Here is a 27,555-nt window from a genome sequence, read left to right on the forward strand (position 1 = left end):
TTTATTGTTAAAACCTAAATATTTGCACATACACACAGCAATCGATGTTTTAAAAAATATATATGAAATTTTCAACAATTGTTTTGTCGTCTTTTAGAAAACTTATAAAACTAGATTTTAATGTGGAACTTATTCATAAAATAGGTGCTATCTATCTACAAATAAAAACCAGACTTTAAAAAAACGCATATTTTATAAAAGTAGGTTTATTCTAAATTGTAAGTTTTATTTTTTAATTAAGAATTATAAAAAAAATCTTTTTGATGTTTTTAAATACGTGGTGTTTTTTTTTTAAATAAAAATTAGCTTTTTTAATTGTAGTTTTCTAATTCACTCGCAGCAGCATTACGGTCATCCTTAACGTAATTAAATTCACCTTGAAATAAGTTATTAAAATAAACATTTGCCAGAGTTGATAAGTTTCCATACCACCAGGTATTTCCTGAGATTAGTGATAATTATTATTCAATTAAAAATTACATGAGGTCGATACAAAATTAATAAGTTATCCATAGAGTCTAAACTCTAAAGGTCTAAACTCTAAAACGTGACAAAATACATATCTTTATTTTTGTTTATTTGAAACTGTCTAATAAATTTTCTTTCAGTACTTATAATTATAGGCATTCCGATAATGGCTGCTCATACACGGTGAGTTTCAGCTACAGTAAAAAAGACGGTTATTTTGACAGACTTTTCACAAGGAATATCAGTTCTTATAGATAGATCCACAAGTTGTTGCCCGCTGAGTGAGGGCGCTACAAGCTAACATTTGACATAATACAATTTCATACTTTTTTATACTGAGATGAGCTTGGTTCTAAATTCGAACACCTGCCGATTTATGATGGTATATTTATAGCTAAACATTGAAATTTTTATTTTATTTCTGGTTTAAAATGTGACAATTGTCAGATCTCGTTCGCATATCGTTATACAAAAGAAAACGGCTATAATATTGTTTAATAATTATTGATGAAATTCAATGAATCCCAATTTACGTGTATATAGATAGTATTACGGGCGTTTAGGATTACAAGGGCCTATATGAAATGGGATAGTTTTGAGATAAACGCAAATAAAGATTTTGGTACTATGAAATTCATAAAATAAAGCACATTCCTAACTATATTTTGTAAATGGCTATATATATATATATATATTAATCTAATATATATATTTTTAATTTTGTTGTTGAAATATTTAAATCTTTAAACCCGTTTTGCAATTAAATCCAATTTCTAATTTATAATAAATAGGTACGTATTATAAGTAATGACAATTAAATTTTTTATAAGTTTTTTACAATTTAAGATTTAAAAAAATGTTTGTAGCCCCCTATACCTACACATAAAAACGAAAGGTGAACATCGTGAATTTAAAAACGAATGGACTCATACTTTCGCGTTTATCCCGAACACGGATGACCTCCCGATATATTCATTTGTAAATAAAAATTGGCATATTAACAAGAAATCAAATTTGGAAAGACACTTCACAACAAAACACGGCTCATTTGCGACCGTGTATCCAGTCAGTGACACACGAAAGAAAGCAGTTGAAGAACCTCAGGAAAGTGTTGAAAATCAAGCTTTTTAATCAATTACTGGATACAATCTTTAATTTTGCAAGCTTTATTGTGCCAGGAAATCTCTAAGAGGGGATAATCAGTGACTACACAAAAAGTTGTTTTATAAATGCATTTGAAAAATATTTTCGTGATTTCAAAAACAAAGCAGAAATTCTTTTAAAAAATTAAGGATTACCGTTATCTATGAAAGATAGAATTACTGATATAACCTACTAACAATTCGAAGATGTAAAATTTGCTCCTTATTTATCAATTTTTGCTGTAGATGAGTCTTGCGACACAGAGGACACATATCAAGTTTCACTTTCTATCTGCAATATAACATTTAGGGGTCCAAAAGAAGAACTTTTGGTATTAGAAGTAGAAAATGTAGCAAAGGTTGTCACTGAATGAATGAAAAAATATCTTCTTGCATAAAATAAAATTGTTTCAATTGCAACCGATGGGGAAAAAATTATGACAACGAAATTAAAATATTCATCGAAAAAAATGTTCACAGAATTGACAGACGATCAGTGGTTGCAAAAAAATTATTTAATGAAAGATCATCACAACTAAATTTCCTCAATCATAAACTACAGGGAAAAAGAAACACTAAGTTTTCGATGCTCGAAGAAGTGATCTCATTCGTAAATAAAGTGTTACTTTTCGCTAACGATTAAGAGGAGGGATCCTTGATTCATTTCGAAGATTTGTATAAATATCGCCAAAAAATGCAATGCCCTCATTAGCACTGATTATTTTAGAACATCAATACTAAATATGAGGAATTTTTTATGCTAATATTGAAATAATTTAAAAATAGTCAATAAACCCTACCTAGTAATAATTTGTTTTAAATCCACTCATTGCAAAAGTCGACAAATAAATTTGTTCTCCATTTGTTATTGTGACACGAGCACTTTTGCAATCAATTGGTGTATTTAACGAGTAAAGAGTTATGGAGCTCCAAGTTTGTAGGTCTTGCCACTGAAATTGAAGATTTGGAGATAGAAAACTGCAATTTAATTTTACAACACATGTAGAGGGCTCTCAAAGATCTACATACAGTATATAATATGATTTTTAATACTTGCAATAGCCTTCCGAACTAATATAACTCAACAATTTGTATTTACTATTCTTACTATATTCGGATCTACATAATATTATGTATGCGAATAATCATTTTCAAACATGAACTATATTATAAAGAGCATTTTGAGATCCCAAATAACCGATGAGAATTTGGAGTCGTGCCTCAAATTAAAAACTAAAAGTTGCATATACCAAACACACAGAAACTGTCCAAAGGAATGCAAGGTCATTTTTCACATTAGTTTTAAGGATTAATGCGTGAAAATTGTGTGTAATTCATATTCTGTAAAAACTATAATTATTATACATTTTTTTATAATTTTAACAATAAAAAACATAAGTATTATATTTACATAAGTTTTATTCATGAAATCATCTTCACTTAATAAATAAACAATTAAGTAATTCAATTAAATAAATCATATTTGTAAATAAATTGTATTTGAAAAAAATCTAAACCGTTGTGCAACTCATATTTGGCTCCTTTATTCCAAGGGTTTACCGACCCCTGGACTATATGCTAAAATGTAAATAGACAATTATAATTTAATATGCTCTAAAAGCGCGTTGACACGGTCCAAGTACACTTGGATAGGAATAATTATTAGTATGAAGATGTCTCATACGAGTGCGCTTGGATGGCACTCGGTCCAAGTGTACTTGGATCGTACTTGGACCGTGTCAACGCGGCTTAAGCTTAACAATAATATTAGTTTTAAAATATAAAGCTATTTGACAACTTCTTGTTCGTATTGTTTTGTTAAATTGTGTTCCCGCCGTGCTGCACGTTGTATGTTTTCCCCTTCCTTTTAGTCGCGTTGCCATATTGTTTAAAAATTAGTAAAGGTTTTTACCAATTTAATGAATGGATATTCGACAAAAGCAGTTAAAATAAATCCACCAGTGAATGATAGGGTAACGAATGCCAGCCCAAATAATATCTGGAAAAGTTACAAATTATATATATTATTATAGAATTATTATACCAACAATTGAAATTAAAATAAATTCAAATACATGCGCAATTGATGCTATCTTCCTATTGAATGAATTTTCATCGAATTTACATACTTAAATGTTATACAAAAAATAAATGCTCAAGAAACAATGCTTGTACGCGATTCGGAGCGGTCTTCTATATTACTTTTAAATAATGAAATTCTATAATATCTACGTCAACCTTAATTATAGTTAATATTGATTTAAAAATACCTATCTAACCAATATACTGAATATAGATAATTATTACTTAGACATTTAAAATACTTACAGCAGAAGACGCCTCAAGCTGCCAAGGTTTTTCACTCAAAGTAGTCATAGCGTAAATAATTATCGGATTTGTCAAATATGTACAGTACGATACATTGGAGAACGGCATCCAACATTTGTATGACACAATCTCTTGAAAGATACCTGTAATTATTATAAATGGATCACATGGACAAAAAATAATTTCTGGGTTTTAAGGAGACAGCGGCCAGTATTTTTTTTTTAAATCTCAAATGAGAAATTTCAAACCTTTAGGAGTAAATTCTAACAATGACCGTGAGAAATTATTCTAATGTATAAAAAATTGAGAACTAAAGATGAATGATGAATAAGGATGCTTCTAGTTTCAGATGCTGGATAAAACTCACCAGTGATGGCAACTCTCACCAACATAAATGTCTAAAAATATCCAGGATAAGGAATAAATAAGTAGAAAATATTTTTATTTGACAAGAATAAAACAACATAAATATAATGGTTACTATGCCATTCGATAGCCAAAACCTGTAAAATATGTATGATCCAACAATGCCACGCTAAAATTGGGTGATTAAATAAAATATTTACACATTTGGGGTGATAGTGTGAAGGATGAAAGACTGGTGGTTGTTGGGTGGATTGAGTCCGAGAGTTTATTTACCGAATAAATAAGTAAAATGATAGGTGCGATATTTAAACCAGGGCCAGGTAATAAGCGGTGAGATATCCTCAGCCCGAGACCCGATGATAGAGTACCTTTCCATCAATCGTGATCGCTATTTATTTCCGGTAAGCTATTATTAATGTATGTCACAATTGAGGAATATGCTGTCTGTCGCATTGCTGCAACCTCGCAGCGTTTCGCTAACGTTTGAGGTTATTGACCCTCACCGACGTATGTCACACTTGCAGAATGTGCTGACCGTAGATGAAGTGATACACGATAATTGGGTAATTCGCTAATTCGCCCATACATATAATTTTTGCTTAAGTAATTTAAAATACAAAACATATTTTCAAGTTATAAATCGATCAATTTTTACTCAACCTTTTATTGTTTCACACTATGTACAGAAATAATGCAATGTTTGGTATATGATACCACAATCTCATTGAATTATAACAGCTTCGCTATAATATGTATAGAAAGTATTGTTGTTTTTATTTAATAAAACGCATTTTTTTTTTGTAGTACTTATTCCACTTTTATACAATAGATTAGGACCGGTTTCGTCCGCCTCAGAGGGACATTTTCAACTGTTCCTTCAACTTCAACCTTTCAACCGGTCCTAATCTATTGTATAAAAGTGGAATAAGTACTACAAAAAAATTGCGTTTTATTAAATAAAAACAACAATACAATGCAGTTCCACCATGAATTGACAGTTAACAAAATAAAATAAATGTATAGAAAGCGTTACTATAATGAGAAAAAGGATGACTTCGGCCGTCGCAAGAATTGAATTGAAGAGAAAATTGAATCAAATATTTAATAGTAATATTTAAAGTCTTTATGGAGTAGAATCTTAGAATTATTGCGAAAAATTGTTTTCATTCTTCAAGAACATTTCTGAAGTATACAGGAATTCACATTAAAATAAAGCTTATTTGCATCATGGTAGATACTCTACAAAACAACATTGTTACGTAAAAAAGTAATTCTATATGTCAATAAAAAAATTAAAAAAAAAATGTTAATGAAGAACCTACTATGTAAAATTTAATAAAAATTTAAACGATTATTCCAATCATCATAAACTGTAATTATTGACCTATTAACTGACCTACTAGAAAAATAATCAAGACTATAAAAAGTTATTTAAAGCCTTTTAAAGCAAATTATCTGTACTGCTGTACACGGTTAACCACTTTGGGAAGGCAATAGATATAAAACTTGCATTAGGTAACTATTAATTGGCCTCGCGCTCATGGTCTAACCGGGTCTCCGGTCCATGTCCTACAATTTGGATTAATTTTAAGTAGAGAGAAGTTGTTACACAATTTTATTAAAATGACAACATTCATTACCTCCATTGTCTGTGACACACGCAAGTATCATCCATGCGATACTAAGGCTCCAAACACTTCTGCTTAGTGCCATATAAAGCGTACTCGCTGGTAAACTAATATTTCTGTCTGTGACGCTGAAGAACGTCAATAAACTTAATGTTACTGCGACTATCCATAACAGTCGTACTGCATCCTGGAAAAATAAAATTCATATCATATCGAATTAATGAATCCAGAAAAAGTTTCAATGAATCATTAAGCGCGAACCAAATTGAGGTGCATGTCGCGGACTATCACGTGACGTCACAGTAAGCTGCCACTACGGGAAAAAAGTGTGTAATGTCGTTGTTCTTGGTGTTTAAAGTGTTATCAGACTGATGCTCCCATCACGTAGCACATTTTGAACCTTTAAACGAACATTGTCAGTTGGCAAAATCTGCCGTAATCACTAAAACAACCATGAGGACACCTCACGTTGAACTACACTGCATCGACACCTGCATGACGTTTTTATCATATTCCACATACCTACACTTTTCGATCGTCATGTCAAAATCATGATTTTTTTGTTTGTAGCGGTTGGCACTATGTATTTTCGATAAAAATGTTGTCTATTATGTATGGTGTATGCAGGTTGGGTTTGTTCAAAATATGATCTATGGATGTCATGCCGCAAGTATTTTAACGTAGGTACGCATACGTAGAAGCTGTTAAAATTAATTGAAATTAGCATGGATAATAATTATTAATAATTAAATTACTAATACATTATAGTAGGCACTCTTCACCAGTGTCATTCTTCAGTGAATTTACGGAGATGGTGCACGTTCAAAATATTCTGCAAAATGACAAAACTATTGACTAAATTTTCATGCACCATGCACCATCAAAATGCACCATGACATGCACCTCAATTTGGCTCGCGCTTATTTGTCGTCTTATTCTTACTATGCGTCTCGCCCAGCAGTCTTTTTAAAATAGGATTTTTATAAACCTATCCAGCTGATACAACAGTTTCTTATCACACTCAAGATTATGCCAAGTTTTCTGACTATCCTGCACTCAAAGGGAATACAAAGATTCGGCGCCGCCCGCTGAGCGCTCGCCACTCACTAGCGACGCCAAAACAACTGGAAAACAACATTATTTTGGGCGTTGCACGGATAAATGAAATTCGCAAAGATATATATATCTATTGGTTAAAATTTTAACCAGCGAGTAGACAAAAAAGTCTGATATAAACTATCTCTACCTAAGTGTACAAATTTATTCACCAATTCGACAAAACGACCATCAAATATCTACAGAATTTTGATGAGTGAGTCGTTTTGCTTAAGCAACGTCATAAATTAGTTTTCTTTTTGGATATTCAGATCCATATGGCATGATTTATTTATAATGTTAGTTTTATGTAAATAAATAAATCCTCTACTTATAACTTTAGTTATTAATATGAAAATTACTCACTTTACTAATAGGTAGCTTCCCTTTGAAATAATGTAATATGTAGCCAGTAATAACTCCGATAATGTAAGGACAAATTCTCGTGAAAGGAGAATAGTAAAGTTCCTCCAACGTGAGATATCCCAGGTCTATGCTAAAAACAGAAAACTCAGTCTGAAGTTATCATCACTTTTTAATACAATGACTAAAATATTGTATTATTATGTTGTAGAAGTAAACCGGTAAATTTAATGGTATGTGTTCTTCTTTACAATAAAATTTACAGGCTAGAAAATATTTCAAAATTTGATTCTGAATAGAAAATTATCCAGTTCAGACAAACGAAACAGCCGAATCTCATTTCGAGTGATTTTTTTTTGTTTGGCTATTTCAAATTATTTCTAAATTATTTATTTTACATTTAATACAACAAATTATAAATTTAAAGCGTTCAAGACATGATATAAAATAAGTGTTAACAATTTTTAAAATAAAAATACAGAGAAATGTGAGTTAATAATACAATTAGTAATAAAATAAGAAATAAAATAAAAAATAAATAAAAAAAAGATGGAAGCACACATAATGAACTTTGATAGACCCTATCTTAAAAACTTATAAAACAACGTCCACCTATATTCACTCTCACGTAAGTGAAATATATCAATATCCGAAGCGATTTCATTAAGCATGGTTATTTCACTCCCAATTGGCATTCTAATGGCAGGTTAGTTCTGCACCTTGGGAGAACAAACAATGGACGCCCTCGATTCCTAAGGTAATTATCAGAGACACACAAGCCAACACCACCAAGAATAGCAGAGTTCACATTTACGCCACGTATAAGTCTGAAAAAATATGTAGTTAAATAAAGATCCCTTCTAAATTTTGACCTACAGTATGTAAGCATACCTAAGCGAAAGTCAGTCGGATAGAGCCACGGATGATATCTATACAGCCGAAAGTAAAGGAGTCTCAAAAAATTCTTTTGGACTCTCCACCATAAGACCGTACTTCAACTGATGCGAGGCCCAAACGATAGACCCAGTCTCAAATCTGCTTCTAACTAAGGAGCTACTCAGAGTATATCCATATTTTATAGCCCCGTGAGAAAATCTTTATTTTCTAAGGGTTACGTGAAACGAAAAAATAAAATGAAAATCACTACTTAGGTATAGCAAGTTGTAGGGTAGTGACAACATGCAAAATCATAAAATTTTATTGTTTTATGCATAATTTACAAAAAATTTCATTCCAAATACAGTTCAATATTTTTGAGGAAAGGTTTCCGGAAGTACCTACTAATATTTTATAGTTATTTGATACTCATTACATACTGCCAATACTTTCGATTCGCGGATGGGCGACGCCCTAAATGTTTTTTTAATAAGAAGCGCTGAATCTAGACATATACAATTATTAACTACATAATCTTGTATATAATCTTATAAAATATTATAGCTTACAGTGGCATATGGTCTCTGGAGTATACAAAACAGGCTATATATGCACATGATGCTGTGAAGATGCCTCCGAGTATACCAGCAGCCAATTTGAAGCGCCTGAAAAATGTAACGAAATAAAAAAAAATGAATCACACAATATATCTTAAACTATACTTGAAACTTATGTAATAATATTAATATACCTATTGTATTTTTTTGTATCTAACTTTGTTAAGCACACGTACCTAAATTGTTCTGAAGAAGTACTTATTAAAAATTTTAAGGCTGTTTTGAAACTAGCTGCAATATATATTTTTGAGTTGAATTAATTATTATTTAACAACTAATAAATCGCTGCCTTGGTACAAGGATACACTATTTAACAAAAACCTGTTGGTAGAAAATTGCTGTCAAAGTTTTTGAATAGGTACCAATAAGAGAGTAATTAGATATTTTTTTAAATATAAGTATCCCAAAAAAATTAACATTTTCCCTAAAATTATAAAAAACCACCTTAATTTCCCTTCCATATTTAAATTCAATTTAATTATGCAATAAACTGAAGAACAATAATACTCCTTTCATATTCATGTTGATGATATACAAATTTATCTGAAATATTATGGTGAAATAAATGTCTACAAAAATAGTGCAGTCTTGTCCAGAAACTTCAACTGATTCTCCATATTCTGTAATTCATAAGTAAAAACTGACATATTGTCAAATAGTGTACCCTTGTACTGAGGCAGCGAAAGTATTATTGTTTGACAATTAGAGTTGCGTAGTGAAAAAAAAATGTACGGGGAATATTGACATATTATTATGCTGTTAAGAAACTAGTGAGTCGCGATGATCTCATCGCATGCGTTCGAACAAGTTTCTTGGAACAAGTTTATTGGGCCACACGTACTGAGTATGGGTAGTTGCATGCCGACACTTGACTAGACTTTACTCACCTCTACTGTAAACTATTGAATCTGTGCATAAAGACGTCGTCGGTCGCACAACCATTCTGTTATTACATCTTTCTTAATAGTTTCAACTAAATAAGTTTAAAAATTTGCATGTTTTCTAGGGAAAACACCTGTGTAACTATTACCAATCTCATTTTACATAGTTCAGATTCAATCATAATAGCGCCTGTACAGATGCATGGATTTACTTGCACCAATAGTGTGTATTTTAAACAATCGCGATAATAACTGTTGACACGTAAAAGTGCTGACTGTCTCGACAATCTTATTCTTTAAGAGTAAGCGAGACGCGATGTTATCATTGTTTTGTACTTATTTGACAGGTTGTGAAAATCGATTAAGTAACTTCAAAATAAGTCTCTGCACGGTGTAGTTCGTCTTTTACCGGCATGCTCGCTGCTATCGTTCTACTGCGCAGGTGCAGATATTGCACGGTCCATATGTCACGTGAAAATTCAGAAGCTTCTGAACTTTTTGATTCATGCATGCAATCTTGCTACTTGGACAATAATACGTGCTTACGCGTGCATTTTTTTGGTATGGCCGCGATTGTTCGTACTGTCAGCAGTAAATCCATGCAATGTTAATTGGGTATTATACTCATAATCACTGCAAGCCACCATTATACTGGGATTCGAGAAAACCGTAAATTAAACGAAACACGAAAAATGTCTATAAATCTCAACTTATAACTTGCCTATTTAAAGTTTTTTTTTTCAATATAATATTAATTCATAAAATCATACTCACAATGTTGATAAAAGAATAAGAGCTGTACAGAGTATATAAAATTGCATATCATTGGTCAGATACCAACTCCAGATGAGACATATTTCATTTTGCGAAGAAAAATTATTTATATACAGTAAATTTTTCCACCAGTATTTCGCACAATTTACATCATGTTTTTCTTCTGACCAAAAAGCCGTCTCTCGATATCTCCATGTAGCGTTTATGTAAGCTAAGCAAATTGCCGCCATGTAAGCAGGAGTTATTCTGAAAACAAAAATATAATACGAGTATTATATTAAGCAGTTGGTTTCTAACCCAGTTTGGAGCAGATGTTGCTGCGTTTTGCTTCTTGCTGGTAAGTCAAGCATTTGAATCCCATCACAAGCAGCGGCGGCTGGTCTAACATCATGCAAGTGCACCGCACTGCTTGCATTGCTATGAAACATCGTAAATCATATTTTTTCTTCATAGGTTTTTAATATTATCGCTCACTTATTGTAATGCAAACCATAAACCGATGTGCCCACATTCCCAATCGGCGATAATACAGGCACTATGCACCGTATACGTCATCCTCACTGAAATCGTTTGCGCCCCGGCAATATATTTTGTTTACTTAAAATGAACCCAAACCTTAGTATTAACTAAAGCCATTATAAAACAACTTAAACCGTACTAATAGTTTTCGCCATGCATAAGTTCCAGAATATCGTGCGCCGACCGGGTAAAATGACGTCATATTGTTCTGAGTAGAGAGTGATTACAGATTTGAATTATGGTTTGTTATTATAGACGCTGCGACTTACTGGTCACGCTCAAATTATGTTTAGTATCATATTTAGCAATCTCGTATGTAAAATGCCTGTTAAACTAAATACAATAGAATTCATTATTTTCTAAATTTAAAATGGGTAAAAAATATAATAGAATGTCGGTAAGATATTTTGATTTATGTGTACTTCAAATTAAATCAGTGAAGATAAAAATAATTTTGGTACCTACCGCATTTCTGGAAAATTAATATTTCATTAACCTGTATGTTGACTAAACGCGAAATGATGTCGGTTATTTATAATAGGTATAGAAAATTATTAATTCATGAATTCTAGTGATAAGCTAATAAATCTTAATACTATTTCACAAAGTGCAATTTCATAATAATCATTATTCATACAGTGTACAAATTGCTAAAGATAATGTACTTATATAGAATAAGATGGCTTACGTTAAAAGTAAGAGGTATTTATCTACTATAAGAGATGCAATCGTTTCTTAAAACTAATCCAATAAAGATTTAAATAACTCGCAACATGTTTTATTAAAAATATAAAATATACAGGTAATTTCCCATGTCAATAACGTTTCGTCAAATCAAAAATAACGCGGAATTGATTTCATTTTTCAATAAGGTAGGTTTCCAGCGCACCTCAAAAATTACAATCCAAAAAATCACCGGCCGCCACTGATCACAAGGTACACATTCGGGTAAAATCTATTCGATGTCAACCAATATATTGTATGTCAAATAGCTAACAGCCAACCGTCATAGAAATTCATTAATTACTTTATTAGTCTACATTCTACAAATACTGTATTTACAAAATAACTAAAAAGTTAGATTTTAAACCATTAATAAAAAAAAATATAATTATTGTTTATTTTTACTTTTAGTATTACCAATTTTCACAAATTAATTAAATCAAGTCGATCTGATTTTGTCTGTTTGCTACATGATCCAAATTTTGCGTTCGACAACGTGTATAAAAACATGTCGCAAAATATTTTTTTAGCTACGTTTACTTTAAAACTTCTATGGTGATACAATGTGAGGTGAATCATGTTAATTTATCGGTATTTTCATTATTTAAAAATCAAAAATATTATATTATTTGACAGCAGACTGCTGTCATCTTATGATGAGAGATGTGATAATTATTATAGGAAACACAAATAATTCACAAAAGTATTTTGGAATTTTGGTCATTGACTCAATAATAAACCAACGTCTGTGAATCATGGTTTTAGATGTAAGCTTAATACACACGAGTCAGGGGCTGCATGTGAATCAGTTGTACACCAGTTTCTATTCCATCTTAAGCCTACGTTTCCACCATCCAGCAAACGTTTTTCGTGAACCCTCTGAAGCCAGGAGGAAGTCACAGGGTTTTTCGCGAATGCTCTGAAAACAGCTGTAGTCGTCGGGGTGTTCTTTGTGAACGAGTTCGATGAACAATATTTTTGTTTTTCATGATTCAAATTACTTAATCAAACGAGACATGAATTAATGTAATTGACGCGAAGACTGTCGTTCACATTTAAATATATTCGCCACCGTTCAAATTAATTGACACGTTGATCATGATCTGTGCAACAAATTGTAATGAAAAATCTGCATTTATATGGATAACAATGCTATGCATAAAAAATGTAATTTGTTGTTGCTGATTTATGTCACAAAAAGCATACAATTTATTCAATAATCAATGCAAGTATATAATATATTTATAAAATATTTTTATTTAACTTTTTATTCATATTATATATTTATCTATGCATACAAATTGTTGATCAATCAACTCGTTCAATACTTTTATTTTGTTAACTGTCAATTCATGGTGGAACTGCATTGTATTGTTGTTTTTATTTAATAAAACGCAATTTTTATGTAGTACTTATTCCACTTTTATTCAAGAGATTAGGACCGGTTTCGTCTGCCTCAGAGGGACATTTTCAACTGAATACATTTTTTTAAAACAATATTTATCAAACAAAATCCAAAGCGATAGAAATAATATAACAATAGGTACATAAATAATAATCCGTCCAATAATACCTTCCCAATAACCGATTAATTTAAAACTAATGAGGTTGGACATTAATATTTCATACTACGTCAGGGGCATTAAACAAATTATTTTAAATATTAACAAACCACAAAATATGAAACAATCTTCGCTTACAATAACATTAATTAATATCAACAAATAATTATGATAGTCAAAATTTACAATATAAATTTATAAAAAATAATAAAATAAACAATATTATCAATTGGAATGAAATCGAATACAAAAACAAATCTTCATCTATCACCATTGATAATATTGTTTATTTTATTATTTACAACGCCTCAGTCCTCCGCTTACCTAAAACCGTCACTATGTACACTTAAAATTTAACACACATTCAGTAAAATCGTTATTTATAAATACAGAAATGCTTCATACCTTAAGAATCTTTTAGTCGTTCGTCTTATAAGTGTTATTATTTGGTTTTCATTAGATCCAGAGTCTGATTTTTTATTTAAACCCTTCAAATGTATATATGATACCAAAAATCCACTGAAAGTAAAATTTTACTACATTATTGAATATTATTTATATTTCTGAACACATTTGATAATAACTGAGGACCCGACAAAACCGCCAGAGCCAACACCGCCTGGACATTGACGCCCAGGCATTGCATAGAATAATTGAGAAATATCTCTTAAGGGCGGACATGCTCAGCGTAGGTCAAAATGGAGCTTTTATTGTATTTTCAAAGCATGATCCTGGAGATTCCTTAAACGTTGTAGATAATCTATTTATATAATTTTGAAGCTTTAATATCCTTTATATTTATTTTAAACATTTCATGACTGCATTAAGTATTTTTATTACATAAAATAGTATTCTTTTAAACCTCTCGCTCTAATGTTTTAGAATATAGTCATATTTCAGTACATCTATGTGCAGTGGTGTTAAGATTTTTTACATTTATTAATTTTTAAACGCATTTATAAAATTATTAGTAAAATTTATGTCAACATTATTATAGTGAAATATTTACGATAAAAAATTATATTGATAATCTCTGTGATCCCAAATTTGACAAGAATTAGGCATTTTATTATTCAAAAAATGGGCAAGATTAACATATTTGAAGATAATTCTAAAGATATTAATTATAAGCTATGTCTTTGACCATTCAAGTGTGATAAACATTTTACGAATAATGATTGCTTTATAATAATTATTGACCTAAGAATAAGGTAGTGTTTTTTTGAATTACGCCATTTCTTTTGGCCTTCCCCAGTGGTTAAGCTACAACATACGGCCGTAGCCATAAATTGACCAACTAAAACTGAAGTAGGGAGTAAGATCATGTTAACGCGCGTGTTTGAACATGTAACTAACCGAAAAAAGGTCAATAATTATTATAAAGCAATCATTATTCGTAGGATGTTTATCACACTTGAATAGTCAAAGACATAGCTTATAATTAGTATCTTTAGAATTATCTTCAGATGTGTTAATCTTGCCCATTTTTTGAATAATAAAATGCCTAATTCTTGTCAAATTTGGGATCACAGAGATTATCAATATAATTTTTTATCGTAAATATTTCACTATAATAATGTCGACATAAATTATACTACTTAATGGTTTTATAAATGCGTTTAAAAATTAATAAATGTAAAAAATCTTAACACCACTGCACATGGATCTACTGAAATATGACTATATTCTAAAACATTAGAGCGAGAGGTTTAAAAGAATATTATTTTATGTAATAAAAATACTTTATGCAGTTATCAAATATTTAAAATAAATATTAAGGACAATAAGGCTTCAAAATTATATAAATAAATTATCTACAACGTTTAAGGAATGTCAAGGATCATGCTTTGAAAATACAATAAAAGCTCTATTTTGACCTACGCTGAGCATGTCCCCCCTTAAATAATAAATCAAGTACTTACCCAATGGTGAAGAATGTATCTACGCAAAAGTGTGCGTTGATGAACACTTGCACGAGTGTAGTATCTGATGTATAATACATCCCAACTCTGTTTTCAATTTGGTCAGCCATAAATGCTATGCTGTGAGACATTAAAATATGAACTGTCGTAAACAACCTGAAAGAAATATTAATTTTTCATTAAACGTTCGTCGACGTCAGAATAGCGGTTGGAGTAGTTGGGATGGGTAATTAAAATAATGCGGCTATCCACTAGGTATCAAACAATGATTATCAGGCCATATCAATAGAGGGCGCAGGAGGGTCAGCTGCTATAATACTTTTAAGCCCCTTAATTTTACTTTTAATTTTTAAATATATTTAATCACTCACAGTGCAATACGATTTTTTTTAACATGTATATGTTTTACCGCTCGCCGTGACTATTAAAATAAAATTTTGTGCACAAATTTCAAATGTAACGCAGAATGTTACCAGCTGAGCGCCTGATGTTTCTCTTCCGATCACTGAAGTTAAACAACATTGCGCGCGGATATTAGTTGGATGGGTGGCAGCTTGTTTACGGTATAAATATTAACTGCGAACGTTCGAATCCTACAGCTGACAAATATGTTTATATTTTTTTTATTACTAATATGTATTTCTTAAATTATTAATTTATATTTTTAATCTTAGTAAGACAAAAATACACGTTAATAAGTGAATTAATAAGTGAATTAAAGCGATTATAAAGAATGTCGTTAGTATCTCTGTGGAATGCGGGGTCTCTTTTCATGAACGCAATCTCGCATTCCACGAGATAAATAATTACTACCGAATTACGAATATAACTACATAATAAATATCTTTCATAATTTAAAATTATTACTTAATACATCAGGTACCTACTTTGAAATAAATAACAAAGTTTACTAAACAATTGTTTTCAAATCCTCAATGTAGATTTTGTTTAATTAATATGAATAGGTTTATATCTTGTCCATGCGTTGATGTTCCTCCCTTACAAGTTGTAAACCTATCCCGCAATATAGTTTGGAAAATGCAATGTTTTCACATGTTTCAACTTGTCAAAATATTGTCTTGAAAATAAGTTATGTTACTAGGTAATGACATTTATACAGTAGGTAATTTTTACCAATTTAGGGCATGTGGCTGGGCGGTACTATTTTTAATATAAAAATGTCGATTACCTAGTTCCTAGTATATGGTGTTAACTACTATATAAGTGTAACACAGTGATTTCCAAATCGGGGTTCTGCGGAACCCTGCTTGTGCGGGCTGTTATTCGACAATGTGAAACAGATTTTTTTACGTCACACTCCTATTTTTGTATGGCTAGCAAACTTTTTAATTTTATTCCATATGGTCTGTGCCCGCTTTGGCTATGCAACTGAATATAATAATATATACGTGAATTTAATAAAACATATTAAAAACTCACCTCATTCCACAAATTGGCTGTAATATATCTGGTTTCGTATCGCCCCAACATAATATTTCTTTAATGTTTTTTGACAAACTAAAACATTGAAATATCTTCCCCCATATGGACAACTCAACAGTTTTAATGGATTTTTCTCTTTGTTGTTTCCCCGGTTTCAATGGAGGCTTATTCGGTCCTTTGTTTTTTACATCTAAAACCAGATATGATGTATTATTTTAATATTTTGGTGGGCAGAATTTTCAATATAAATATAAATTGCAACATGTTAGTTAAAATGTTTCTTGACCTCATAGGAGATCTAACGAGCATTTTTGACCATTAATTTATTGTAAATTGTCTTGTACTGTACTCTTGTCTCTGTACTTTTGTCATTAAAAAATAATTGGTGGTAACTATTGGCACCATCGTAAATAGTACACGGGTAAGAAGTGTGAACTGATATATTATTGTAACTGTGATTAATTAGTTAAAGTTTTGTTTTAAATTCGCGCTTTTTAGCAAGCGGTTATCATAAACGCTTTCACATTCCTATACCTGTGGGTCTAATCCGTACTTATCGACCGCCAAAGTGATACATAATATTATCAAACTTAGGGTAGGTGTGTATCAAAGTATTAGCACGTATTGTATTGATTACAATAAGTTGTTTGTAATTGTTGCAATAAGTGCTATATTTTAACAGCAGCAAGAGAGGTGCTGTTAATAATTATTGGCTTACACAATAATTCTTTTTTATTTAGATTTCGAAGCTACTCTTAATTATTCCAAGGATATAATTAAATTAATATTTCCTACTCATATTTATAAATGTTATTTTAAAATTTATATAAATCACGTATTAACATATATTTTAACGTATATTTGTCTTACTAAGGTTAAAAATCATCAGTATCCTGATGATGAGTACCTCCACTACACGGAAGTACATTGGAACATGTATATGTCTGAGAGCGATTGAAGACACATATCCACATTCCAATGTACTTCCATGTAGCGGAGGTACTCAGCATTTACCCACTAACCACATATTTTTTTCAAAATCAATTTTTTTACCCAGTCCCTCAAAAGGTTACCGACCAATGATGTAGATAGTGTTTGTTACTTTTTTAAATTCAGTAAACCCTAAATCTAAGTCTTATTAGACAATAGTCAAAAAATATTAATTTATTTATTAAATACGTATCTAAAATTATGCCATTAAGCCATACAAAATTTAAGATATTTTATAAATAGAAGAATATTTTTTATCGTCAATTTGTTCAGTCTAGTATTCACTTATTAACGTATATTTGTCTTACTAAGGTTAAAAATATAAATTAGTAATTTAAGAAATAGATATTAGTAATAAAATAAAATTTCGTATTATAAAATCAATCATGGTATATATTCGTATATTAGTCAACTTATTAAATATAAACATTTTAATTAACTTACCCTCCAATATATTAGCGGACGAGTTGGCTGATGAAGATGGATAAATGATTGAATCATATACTGTGCCAAATATACACATTATTATAAGAGCTCCAATGAAACCTCTGGAAAACAACCATATAAATCAAATTATTTGGCACTTTAAATTAACAAATACCCATGGATCTCTAGAAATTTTACTTTTCAGCGAAAGTATGTACAACTGTGACCATAAGTTTAATATGTGATCCATAAAATTTCCATATAATTATTTATTTATGACTATATGCAAGATACTATACTAATTTCGTTTTTTCTTAGTATTCGAATACATTCCGTTCTTTCATGTGACACCACACTGTGAGAACAACACAGTGACCCCTCCAAACCAACCCGCCCCGCACCACCCTCAGTCTTAATCTAGCGTATCACGAAGTCCTACGTTTGGTGTGAAGCATCAGAAGTTTTCTTTTACGCCTGGTAATATCTCAGGAGTAGATATCAAAGACTGAGGTCACCACGCTCTCAAATGAGCTTTGACTGAATTTACTTTATTTAATAAAAAGTGCCATGAGAGAAAAAGCACGAAGAACTAACATAAAATAAATGAATTTAATTGTATACGTATAACACAAAAACAAAGCTAAAACAATACGGACATTCAAAAATTTATGTGAAGAGATCTTCACGTCCACAATTAGACATTTTTTTAAACGCAACAAAATTGGCCTTTGTGGCGACCAGGTCAGACGGCCCGATGGGGCCAACAAGTGGTTAAACCGACTTGACCATCTCTTCCCTCTCGAAGCACATTCTCGGAAATTCCCAGAGAATGTGGCTTTCATCCCGTACTTCTCCACCACATGAACATGTTGACCGGGTGACAAGTCTAAGCTCAAAGAGCTTGGCAGCGAATCCACCATGGCCAGCCAATATCTCACTGGTATGGTAGACAAGAATCAATTTGGTTATCTCCAATCGCCATTGTACATTTGGGAAAAACAAATATATGTGCCCGCCCATGGTGGAAGCATCCCACTTTCGCTGCCAGGTCTTCGACGCCACATCCAGCATCATGAGACATGGGTACTGTCCGCTTTCTCAAGAATACTTTTTCACCGTCAAGGTTTGAAGACGTAGACGTGAAGAAGTAAGGTGAAAGTCAACAAGATCGGCCTTCTCACCTTTGAAGTGCGTCGTGGACGCACCGCGTACCTGTATTTATATATTATATTATAACTTATAATGATGCTAGAACTAATTAACGAGAAAATTGAAAGAATTTACAAACATAAAGGACTGAAAACAATTTTACTCAACTTTTGGTGCTGAAGGTTGCTGCATATGTGCTAGATATTACTATTGTAGTCAACCCTACTCATATTTATATGAGTCAGCCCGATAATGCTTACGCCTCTTTAGGCTTCTATGGAATTAGCTACTTATAAGATGACCCTTTTAACGTTATTAGTATGTATAATATAATATATATGAAAGATTTGTGATAATTCCTACTATGATTACAGAAAATAAGATCATTTATCGATGATTTCAGCATTAACAAAAATATTAAGTGGAGTTATATTAAATGAAAATATAGCATATTAAATAAACTGTGTAAGGTGACTTGACATTCGAGATTTTTCTGTTATCTCTTCCATGATCGCAAAACCTTTTCCGTTTTGTGCTTCTTTTCATACTTGGGAATAGAAAATAATCGCAGATAATATTGTTTAATGACTATAGTGTTTTTGTTATGCGAAGAAGTTGTCCCACGATCAAGGTATTCAATAAACAAATGGCAATTAAAAATCATTTATGAACTAAGGAGTATAATATACTATCATTGTATTCAACCGTGCTTCCCAAAGTTTTACATAGCACGGCGTCTAAAATCTGAAAAAATAATCCCCGGCCGCCCTCTGCCGAAAAAAGTTCCGACAGAATAGCAAATCGTCATAAAGTTGAAAATCATACCACTAATATCTAACTAAAAATAAAAAAACGTACGTGATTTGTAATATTAGTAGATTGCAAAGAACTTGCTTTGTTTAATCCGAAATATTAATTAATTTTTAATATTGTCTCCCATGCATTCAATTTTTATTTTGTATTGTATTATTTTCGGTCAATATAAATGTTTAAAAAAAAGTTTGCATAGCTGATGTGTTCTTATCTGATAAATAAAAATATATTTGTATATAATTATTGTAAACATTATTTATAAAAAAAAATACTTGTAGTTCTACTGAAACATTTTGCGGCCCGTGAGTTTGGGAAACACTTGAGTATAAAACATGATAATAATATAATATTTGATTACAGCTAGTAGTATTATAATGGCATCCAATAAACATGTACTATGAAAATACTCACCCAGTTATCATGAAACCCGTTGAATTCAACCAGGAATAGTCGACGAAAACTTTTTTTACTCCCACCAACTGAAATGACATGTTATAGAGCGATTGGTGGTAGAGGACACCAGAATCAAAGTATTCCTGGAGGAGACCTTCCACTTCGGACTCCTGGCAAGATGTTGGGATGCATAAACCTAGCGTGATCAATGTCTGTAATTGTACCATACATAAATTAGCATAATAGTGATCCATAATCACTTTTCTAAATGAAAAATCAAAATCTGCAGTTAATGGTATGTAATAATTTATAAAATTTAAAAAAAGAAAAGAAAAAATAGTAATTTACAACAAATAGTTATTTCTGCCACAATTCAACAGGAACGCTTTAAGTACTAGTTCATAAATTATGCGAACGGTAACCATTCGTATTTTGTTATAAAGGACGGTTCAATCTTACTTTAGGGTTCGACGGTCAATTCTATGTTCATTATTAATTTATGTACTGACATACATTATAGTGCAGTTGTACGAGACAAAAGTCATTCAATCATTTTCTCAAACCCATATCACCCGCCAAAATGAACATAGAAATGCAAGAACTAAACTGCAGCTAATCTTTCTTCTTCTTCTTCTAGCTAATCTACTAATCTATTATTTCCCGCAAAACAATCAGTATGTACCTAGAGCTTCCCTGATCAAGTAACAGGTTGAGAGTACAAATTAATACACTGATAATTTTCATTTTAAATAGACGTACAAATCTAAGATCACTAAAATATTTAGTTAATTCAAAAACAAATGCTATAAAATGTAGGTTCGTTAAGTGAATCCATCTTATTATTACAAACGTACCTATTAATTTATGATTATTTTTACGGTTTAGCGATCACGGCATCAACATCAAAGCTTTAATCGATATACATAGTGGCTCTCGTGGTGCAGTGGGTAAGGCGCTCGCCTTCCACCCGAGAGTTCCTGGGTTCGATTCCCGGTCATGACAAAAACATTTATGTGTTTTTCTCAAAGCCTGGGTGTTTGTGATTGTTCAAAATTACTAACAACCACCTTGTACGAAAAAGCAAGACATGGTTATTAATAATTCTAAAAAAAAAACTATATACATATATGTATCTACGTTAAAACTATGAATAATTTAAAAAAATCTTTCAATAGCATGAAAGAGAAGTTAGTGAAATATATTGTAATGATGAAAATGGTGATAAAATATTATTATTTAATAAAAATATGAACTCATTCAATGAACACATATTTATAATAAATAGCTTCTTTAAAAAATGAATTTTAGGTTTATTTTTGAATTTAATGTTGTATGCTATGTTGTAAAATTGAATTGAAATATAAAAACAAAATTTTGAAAAACTTTAGAAAGATAGATTTTTAATATCTAGAAAAAGTTGCACCAAGTTCACTTTCACTTTCCGGGTGAATGCCTTCGCCTCTAAGCTATCGATTTGTGTTTTAACTGAGGTACGTAAGTAGGTAATTTAAATTACACAAATCAGGAACCCATCTGCTTTGTCATCAAATGACATTATGACGCATTATGTTTACCATTTACTGTTATATTATTCAAATTCAAATTTATTTATTTTATATATAATGAACATAACAAATTATAAATTTAAAGCATTCACGACATGACGTAAAATAAGTGTTAACTATTTTTGAAATATAAATATAGAGCAATGCGAGTTAATAATACAATAAGTATCCAATAAAATAAGAAATAAAATAAAATAACTTAACATAACATAAATAAAAGTAGATGGAAGCACACAGAGTGAACTGTTGATAGACCATATCTTTAAAACGTATAAAACTACGTCTACGATGTATCTATAGTCTATGACGTCTACCTAAATTCACCTCACGTAAGTGGACTATATCAATTTCCGAAGCGATTTCATTAAATATGGTTATTGCCCTCCCAATTAACATCACTAATGGCAGGTTAGTTCTGCATCTTGGGAGAACAAACAACGGATGGCCTCGATTCATAAGAGATACATTCAACTTAACCGCAAAAATAGAATTTTATTTGTCAAATAAAACCAAAAATACGTATTGAAAAATTTCTCACTTCATTTCTCCAATGTATGAACACCTGCATTGTGGAATTGTGGTTGAAATAGGCTGCATAGTAATCTACTGCGAATGGCGGGATTGCGTCTGGTGTCTCCATAGTGACAGGTCCTGCCTGAGCACTGATATCGACCTGTTTAGTCGAGACAGAAGCAACGCATTGTTTTTTGGATCCCATCCAGTAAGTGTTGCCCCAATATAAGCCTGTATTTGGTACGCCAGATGCATCCATCACTAGAAGAAATATTATACATAGGTGACCAAGTAAAGTAAATCGACTCAAAATTTAGTTGTTTTCTACGCACATTTTCAAAGAGCAGTTTTTATACAGTCGAACTTGGTTATTACGATCGCGGAAATATCGAGATCTCGGATATAATGAGGAAACATTCGTTGACATTTTAGTTTATGATTTTCTCCATACATTTATTCACTTTAATAATGATCTACTTCTCGGGTATACCGAGCAAAACTGTTAATGTGTCGATCGTTTAAAAACAACATTTTCGACCCTAAGCAATACAATCCGACCGGGCAGTTAACTAGACCGATGCCGCCGGGATCGGATTACGTTTATGATACGACACTAGTCAGGTGTCTAAGTACCTAATTGGTGTTTTCGCAGACAACATTGAAAAAGTATCCCTGCATATGGTTGAAATTGCATGTAAAAAATCCAAGCTTTGTGAAGTCAGTAGGTACCTACAAGCGCCGGCGGCTCAGCACTTTATTACAATAAGCAACTTCTTTTGTAGTTTATGAATGCCATGCTTATTTCGGGGATTTTTACGATGGTTTTCAGATTTTTTTATGTTCTATGCTTAAATAGAACGTGGTGCGAAAAATGTTATATAACAAGTAATGCTTATAACGACCAAATTCAGTCGGTCCCATCTTCGTCGTAATAACCAAGTTTGACTGCAGTTACTTTATACAAAGCAGATAGAACTTTGTTTCACGCAATTCACACATTACCGAAACTAACCAATCGCTTACTTCAGCCACCTACAAACGTAACCGCATACTTGAACGGTAGACTAATTTCACATATTTTGCTCAAGTCATACTATATTATTTAAAGTACAATAATAAAAATAATTTTGATTCCGGTAAAAATGTAAAAGTGTAAGTTAATACAAGAAATGAAAATATAATTAATATTAAATTCTACAGGTTTTTAAAAGGTTTGTCGATAGCTATTTCGGTTGTAACACCATTATCAAGACTTTTATCATTATTAGTCTTGATAATGGTGTTACAACCGAAATAGCTATCGACAAACCTTTTAAAAACCTGTAGAATTTAATATTAATTACATTTTCATTTCTTGTAAAATGGAATTCTACCAAGTAAATGCTAACTCAATTAGTAAGTTAATACCTTACTACACCTTTACGTAAATATGCCAAAAATACTACAATTTTGAATTATTCAATACGTAAAGTTTCCGTTTTTTTATTTTTATTTTTATTTTTATTGTGTCACCTAGTGATTTTGCAAGATGGCGGATGTTTCTTCAGTATGACAAACGTCAAACACCGTATATTTTGAGGTTATGAATATTGTTATATTATTATAATTGTTTCTGAAATAATATTTTTTTTACATCTTTGTATAATCAGCAAAGAAAAAAATAACAACACTGCGTACATATAAATATACATAGTCAATGTCAGTTTACGCTTGACCCATTGTGCCGAAAAACGTTCCTAACGAAAAATGCGCGATTGATTCAAACTTGCACAAGTCATTGATTACTACACGCATTAAATTATACCTGCCCAAGTACAGAAATTTCAACATTTTCACGTCGTTTTCAGCCTACAACACGTTGAATTTCTCAAAGTAATTTTGTTGTCATTTACATTGTAACTTACTGTAATTCCGCACAATATAGTGTTAGTGTGACATTTTTGGTGGAAAAAAAGATCTGTTTATCGCATGTAACAAATTATTAATTTCACTCGACTTTAGGTAGAATAGCGAAGTGGAGTTTCTGTAAATATGCAGATGCTGCTTTTTCATTCGTTTCGGCTAGCCGCGTGACTTTACTATCCCGGCATGGTCTCGCCCATGTCTCGCCTGTGCGCGCGGATGAGAATTGTAGGATTGCTGGCGTTTTAATTTATGACCATGTTCCAGTCGAGATGATGGGCCATATTTTCATACACACGCTCGTGTATACTTATGCAAATGTACAAATATAATATCACTCAAGTGTGCAGTTGCGTGTGTAGCTGACTTAATCCGCTTTAAATGTTTTATTTAACTGCAGACTTTAAAATTCAAAATCATCTCAAATTTCTGCTCAAATGTTTGCAAATTTTTCAATTGAAATAATAGCCAGTTAGGTATAACCGGGACCTAAGTCAAGTAAATAGACAAGATTATACAATTGAGTAATATTTTTTCGGCCATACAGTATTTCACTGTCACTTGCCGCAATTCAAACTTTGTAAAAATAATTACAAGATAAAAACAACTTTTTATATCTTACAACTTTTTTAAATTTTCTGTTGAACCATATAAACTTGACTTGACTAGCTTAAACGATCAAAAAAAATTTTACTTGTCATGTCATATTGATTTCCATAGTAACGCACGTGTATATTAATAATTTTGTTGCTAGGACCCCAGACCCCTAGCAACCAATAATGTTGTCGAAATAACTTTTCATACAAAACAGAATTAACTGAAAATGAATTCAATCCTACTTAAAGATGGCTAAAAGTGCATTGGCATCGTGTTCTGATATATTCTAAAAGTTTCAAATGTCTAGCTAGTCGGGAAGTTAGTTAAAAATCGATTGCAACCACCGGACAAATAAGAATACGAACTAAGAAAAACGTTGTAATATTTCTCATGCCCAATTCTAGTTCAAATTATTAGCCCAACTGTTTCTTGGTTAATCTGCAATTCTTCACCTATCAATCTCACCATTGAATACAATACATCTATATCTCAGCTAAAATATATTATATAATTCTTACAATTAATTGTATTTTTATGATTAAGTACATAATACATAAATTTATTCATTAACTTACTTTTTATAGCCCATCTATCGAGATTCCTAACTCCATTCTCCAATATAGCCAACTGCTTCACACACATACTTGCAGGAGCTTTCCTATTGGCAGCAGTCAGTGCAAATCCATAAAATATGGAGTGAGTTTCCAGGTCATTTTGTATACTAGAACTACAGCAGTGTATGCACACAAATGCAATTACAATATATATTCCTGCCACTGCCTTTGAGCCCATTATTTTACGATTCTTTTTTACTAGTAATTACTTTGTACCGAGGTCCATTCCATTATGAAAATTGTAATAATCAAACACTGAAATCTGGAGATCGTAACGATAATATTTAGATATTATGCAGCGTTGTGAAGTCAGCAGTTTTTTTTTTCTTTTGAATATGCCTGAAAACGTAATCAAAAATGTTGAAGAAACATTATTCAATAACGATGGAGCCTAAGCATATGGAAGTGAAGGAAAAAGGGACATAATAATAATATTACTATAGTCTAGCGATTAGGTTAGATATGAGTTATTTTGCATTTCAGGTTCTTGTGAAGCGAACTTTACACTTTTACTACATATGCAATTTCCCAATCCCAATTTGGAGGCTGTATCAAAAGACAATATGTCACAAAAAGTAGATACGCACCCAATAATACAATACTACATTCTTGATCATTATTACATTGTTTAAAAAATATCTGTGAAATAGGTAGTTTATTTCCGCGAGTATGTAAACATCGTAAACACAATGACCACAAAATATTATAAAGACTCTTTCTATTATAGTCAAAATCAGTGACTTCCTATGGGAGTAGGCAGGTCATGCATTGCTTGGCACATTATTAAGTAACGAGAACAAATATTTCAACTTTTTAGAGCAGTTGGAGGGTTTCAATAGAGCAAATGGTGCAGTTTCTTCATTAGAAAGTAACGAAATCTTAGTTTTAAAAGTAATCAAAATATAAATCCTGACACCATTACTATTTTGTATTGCAATACCCATTGTAATACATATTTAAATGGCGGTTTAGAGCACGGGCAAAATTGTGTGCTTCCAAACCTGCCAGCGTCACAGACCTCTGCATACCTAAAATCACCGCTTTTTGATAGTAGGTTTTCTGAAAGTACTTTAATTCTCAAAAGAATGTGTGTTTGTGAATTTAAAATTATCTGTTTAATATAAATACTATATATAAGTAGATAGACAACAATTAAAAATGAAAGGGAATGGCATTCTAAGTCTGTTTAAGAACGGCACTTTGCCTAGGGATGTCACTGGTCAAAATAGTTCAGACGGATTTATGTTAAATCTAGTGTTTTTGACACCGCTTTATTCTTGACGTTTACAGAAATAACTTGTGTTTTTGTAGAAGACAATATATACATATTCATATGAAATTACGCACACTCTAGTGCACGCCAATCAGGGTATTGGAAAATTGCTTGAAGGCTTGCGTTGAAGAATGCATTGCGTTTGTTACGACATGGTATGCGTCTGCATAAACAGTTTGAAAACCAAGTATAAAAATGCTAAAAGTTTATTTTCGTGAGGATATTTTATCGCCATTGAAAATTGCATCAATACGATACTTCAACGTACCTAGGTATTTTTTTTTATTTATCACTAAATATATAACTTTTGTTCCCGTCAAATAGTTTGATTCTCTTATCCCGTATGACATATAATTTTTTTCAGCAGGAATTTTCAACACTGCACTTAATAATGTCGGTTCGGCTTACCATGCTATTTTACACTTTTACAGGATGAACACATTAATACACACTTTATATATTGTAATTTAAATAACACTGCAATACATTAAATTTGACTCTGCAGACAAATTTAAAAAAAAAATATGAAATACGAAAAACAGTTTTTAAATTTCAACAAAATACCACCTTGTCTACTTGACGCAGGTAAAACTGAGAATTAATTCATAAATTT

At 31.4% G+C, this 27,555-nt stretch overlaps 1 protein-coding gene across 2 annotated transcripts; it reads right to left on the reverse strand.

Annotated features, from left to right (window-relative positions):
* Nucleotides 1-3,009: 3,009 nt before the first annotated feature.
* Nucleotides 3,010-27,555, reverse strand: LOC147071760 (nose resistant to fluoxetine protein 6-like). Of its 2 annotated transcripts, none has more exons than XM_085947133.1 (14): nucleotides 27,351-27,555; nucleotides 25,631-26,008; nucleotides 22,582-22,817; nucleotides 20,497-20,690; nucleotides 18,142-18,245; nucleotides 16,705-16,897; nucleotides 15,265-15,420; nucleotides 13,748-13,861; nucleotides 10,539-10,784; nucleotides 8,836-8,931; nucleotides 7,394-7,523; nucleotides 5,945-6,119; nucleotides 3,939-4,081; nucleotides 3,010-3,609 (listed from the first exon to the last, which is right to left on the reverse strand). In XM_085947133.1, the coding sequence occupies exons 2-14, from the start codon at nucleotides 25,845-25,847 to the stop codon at nucleotides 3,499-3,501; spliced, it is 2,115 nt and encodes a 704-aa protein (XP_085803259.1). In that variant the 5' UTR covers nucleotides 25,848-26,008; nucleotides 27,351-27,555; the 3' UTR covers nucleotides 3,010-3,498. The 2 variants fall into 2 exon arrangements, with proteins under 2 accessions (XP_085803259.1, XP_085803260.1); XM_085947134.1 differs by having other exon boundaries at nucleotides 27,211-27,535.

The sequence above is a fragment of the Rhyacophila brunnea genome, unplaced genomic scaffold (assembly GCF_057557595.1).
Source record: "Rhyacophila brunnea isolate RB1 unplaced genomic scaffold, BYU_Rbru_1.0 scaffold_2, whole genome shotgun sequence".
Classification (NCBI taxonomy): Eukaryota; Metazoa; Arthropoda; class Insecta; order Trichoptera; family Rhyacophilidae; genus Rhyacophila; species Rhyacophila brunnea.

Excerpts from the sequence above, each read along its gene's own strand:
- LOC147071760 (XM_085947133.1), bottom strand. The coding sequence starts at position 25,847 with ATGGGCTCAAAGGCAGTGGCAGGAATATATATTGTAATTGCATTTGTG. Across the intron at positions 8,932-10,538 it reads CTTATTCTTTTATCAACATT|GCGCTTCAAATTGGCTGCTG; the intron begins GTGAGTATGATT and ends TACATTTTTCAG. Across the intron at positions 3,610-3,938 it reads AGCTTGAGGCGTCTTCTGCT|ATATTATTTGGGCTGGCATT; the intron begins GTAAGTATTTTA and ends TAACTTTTCCAG.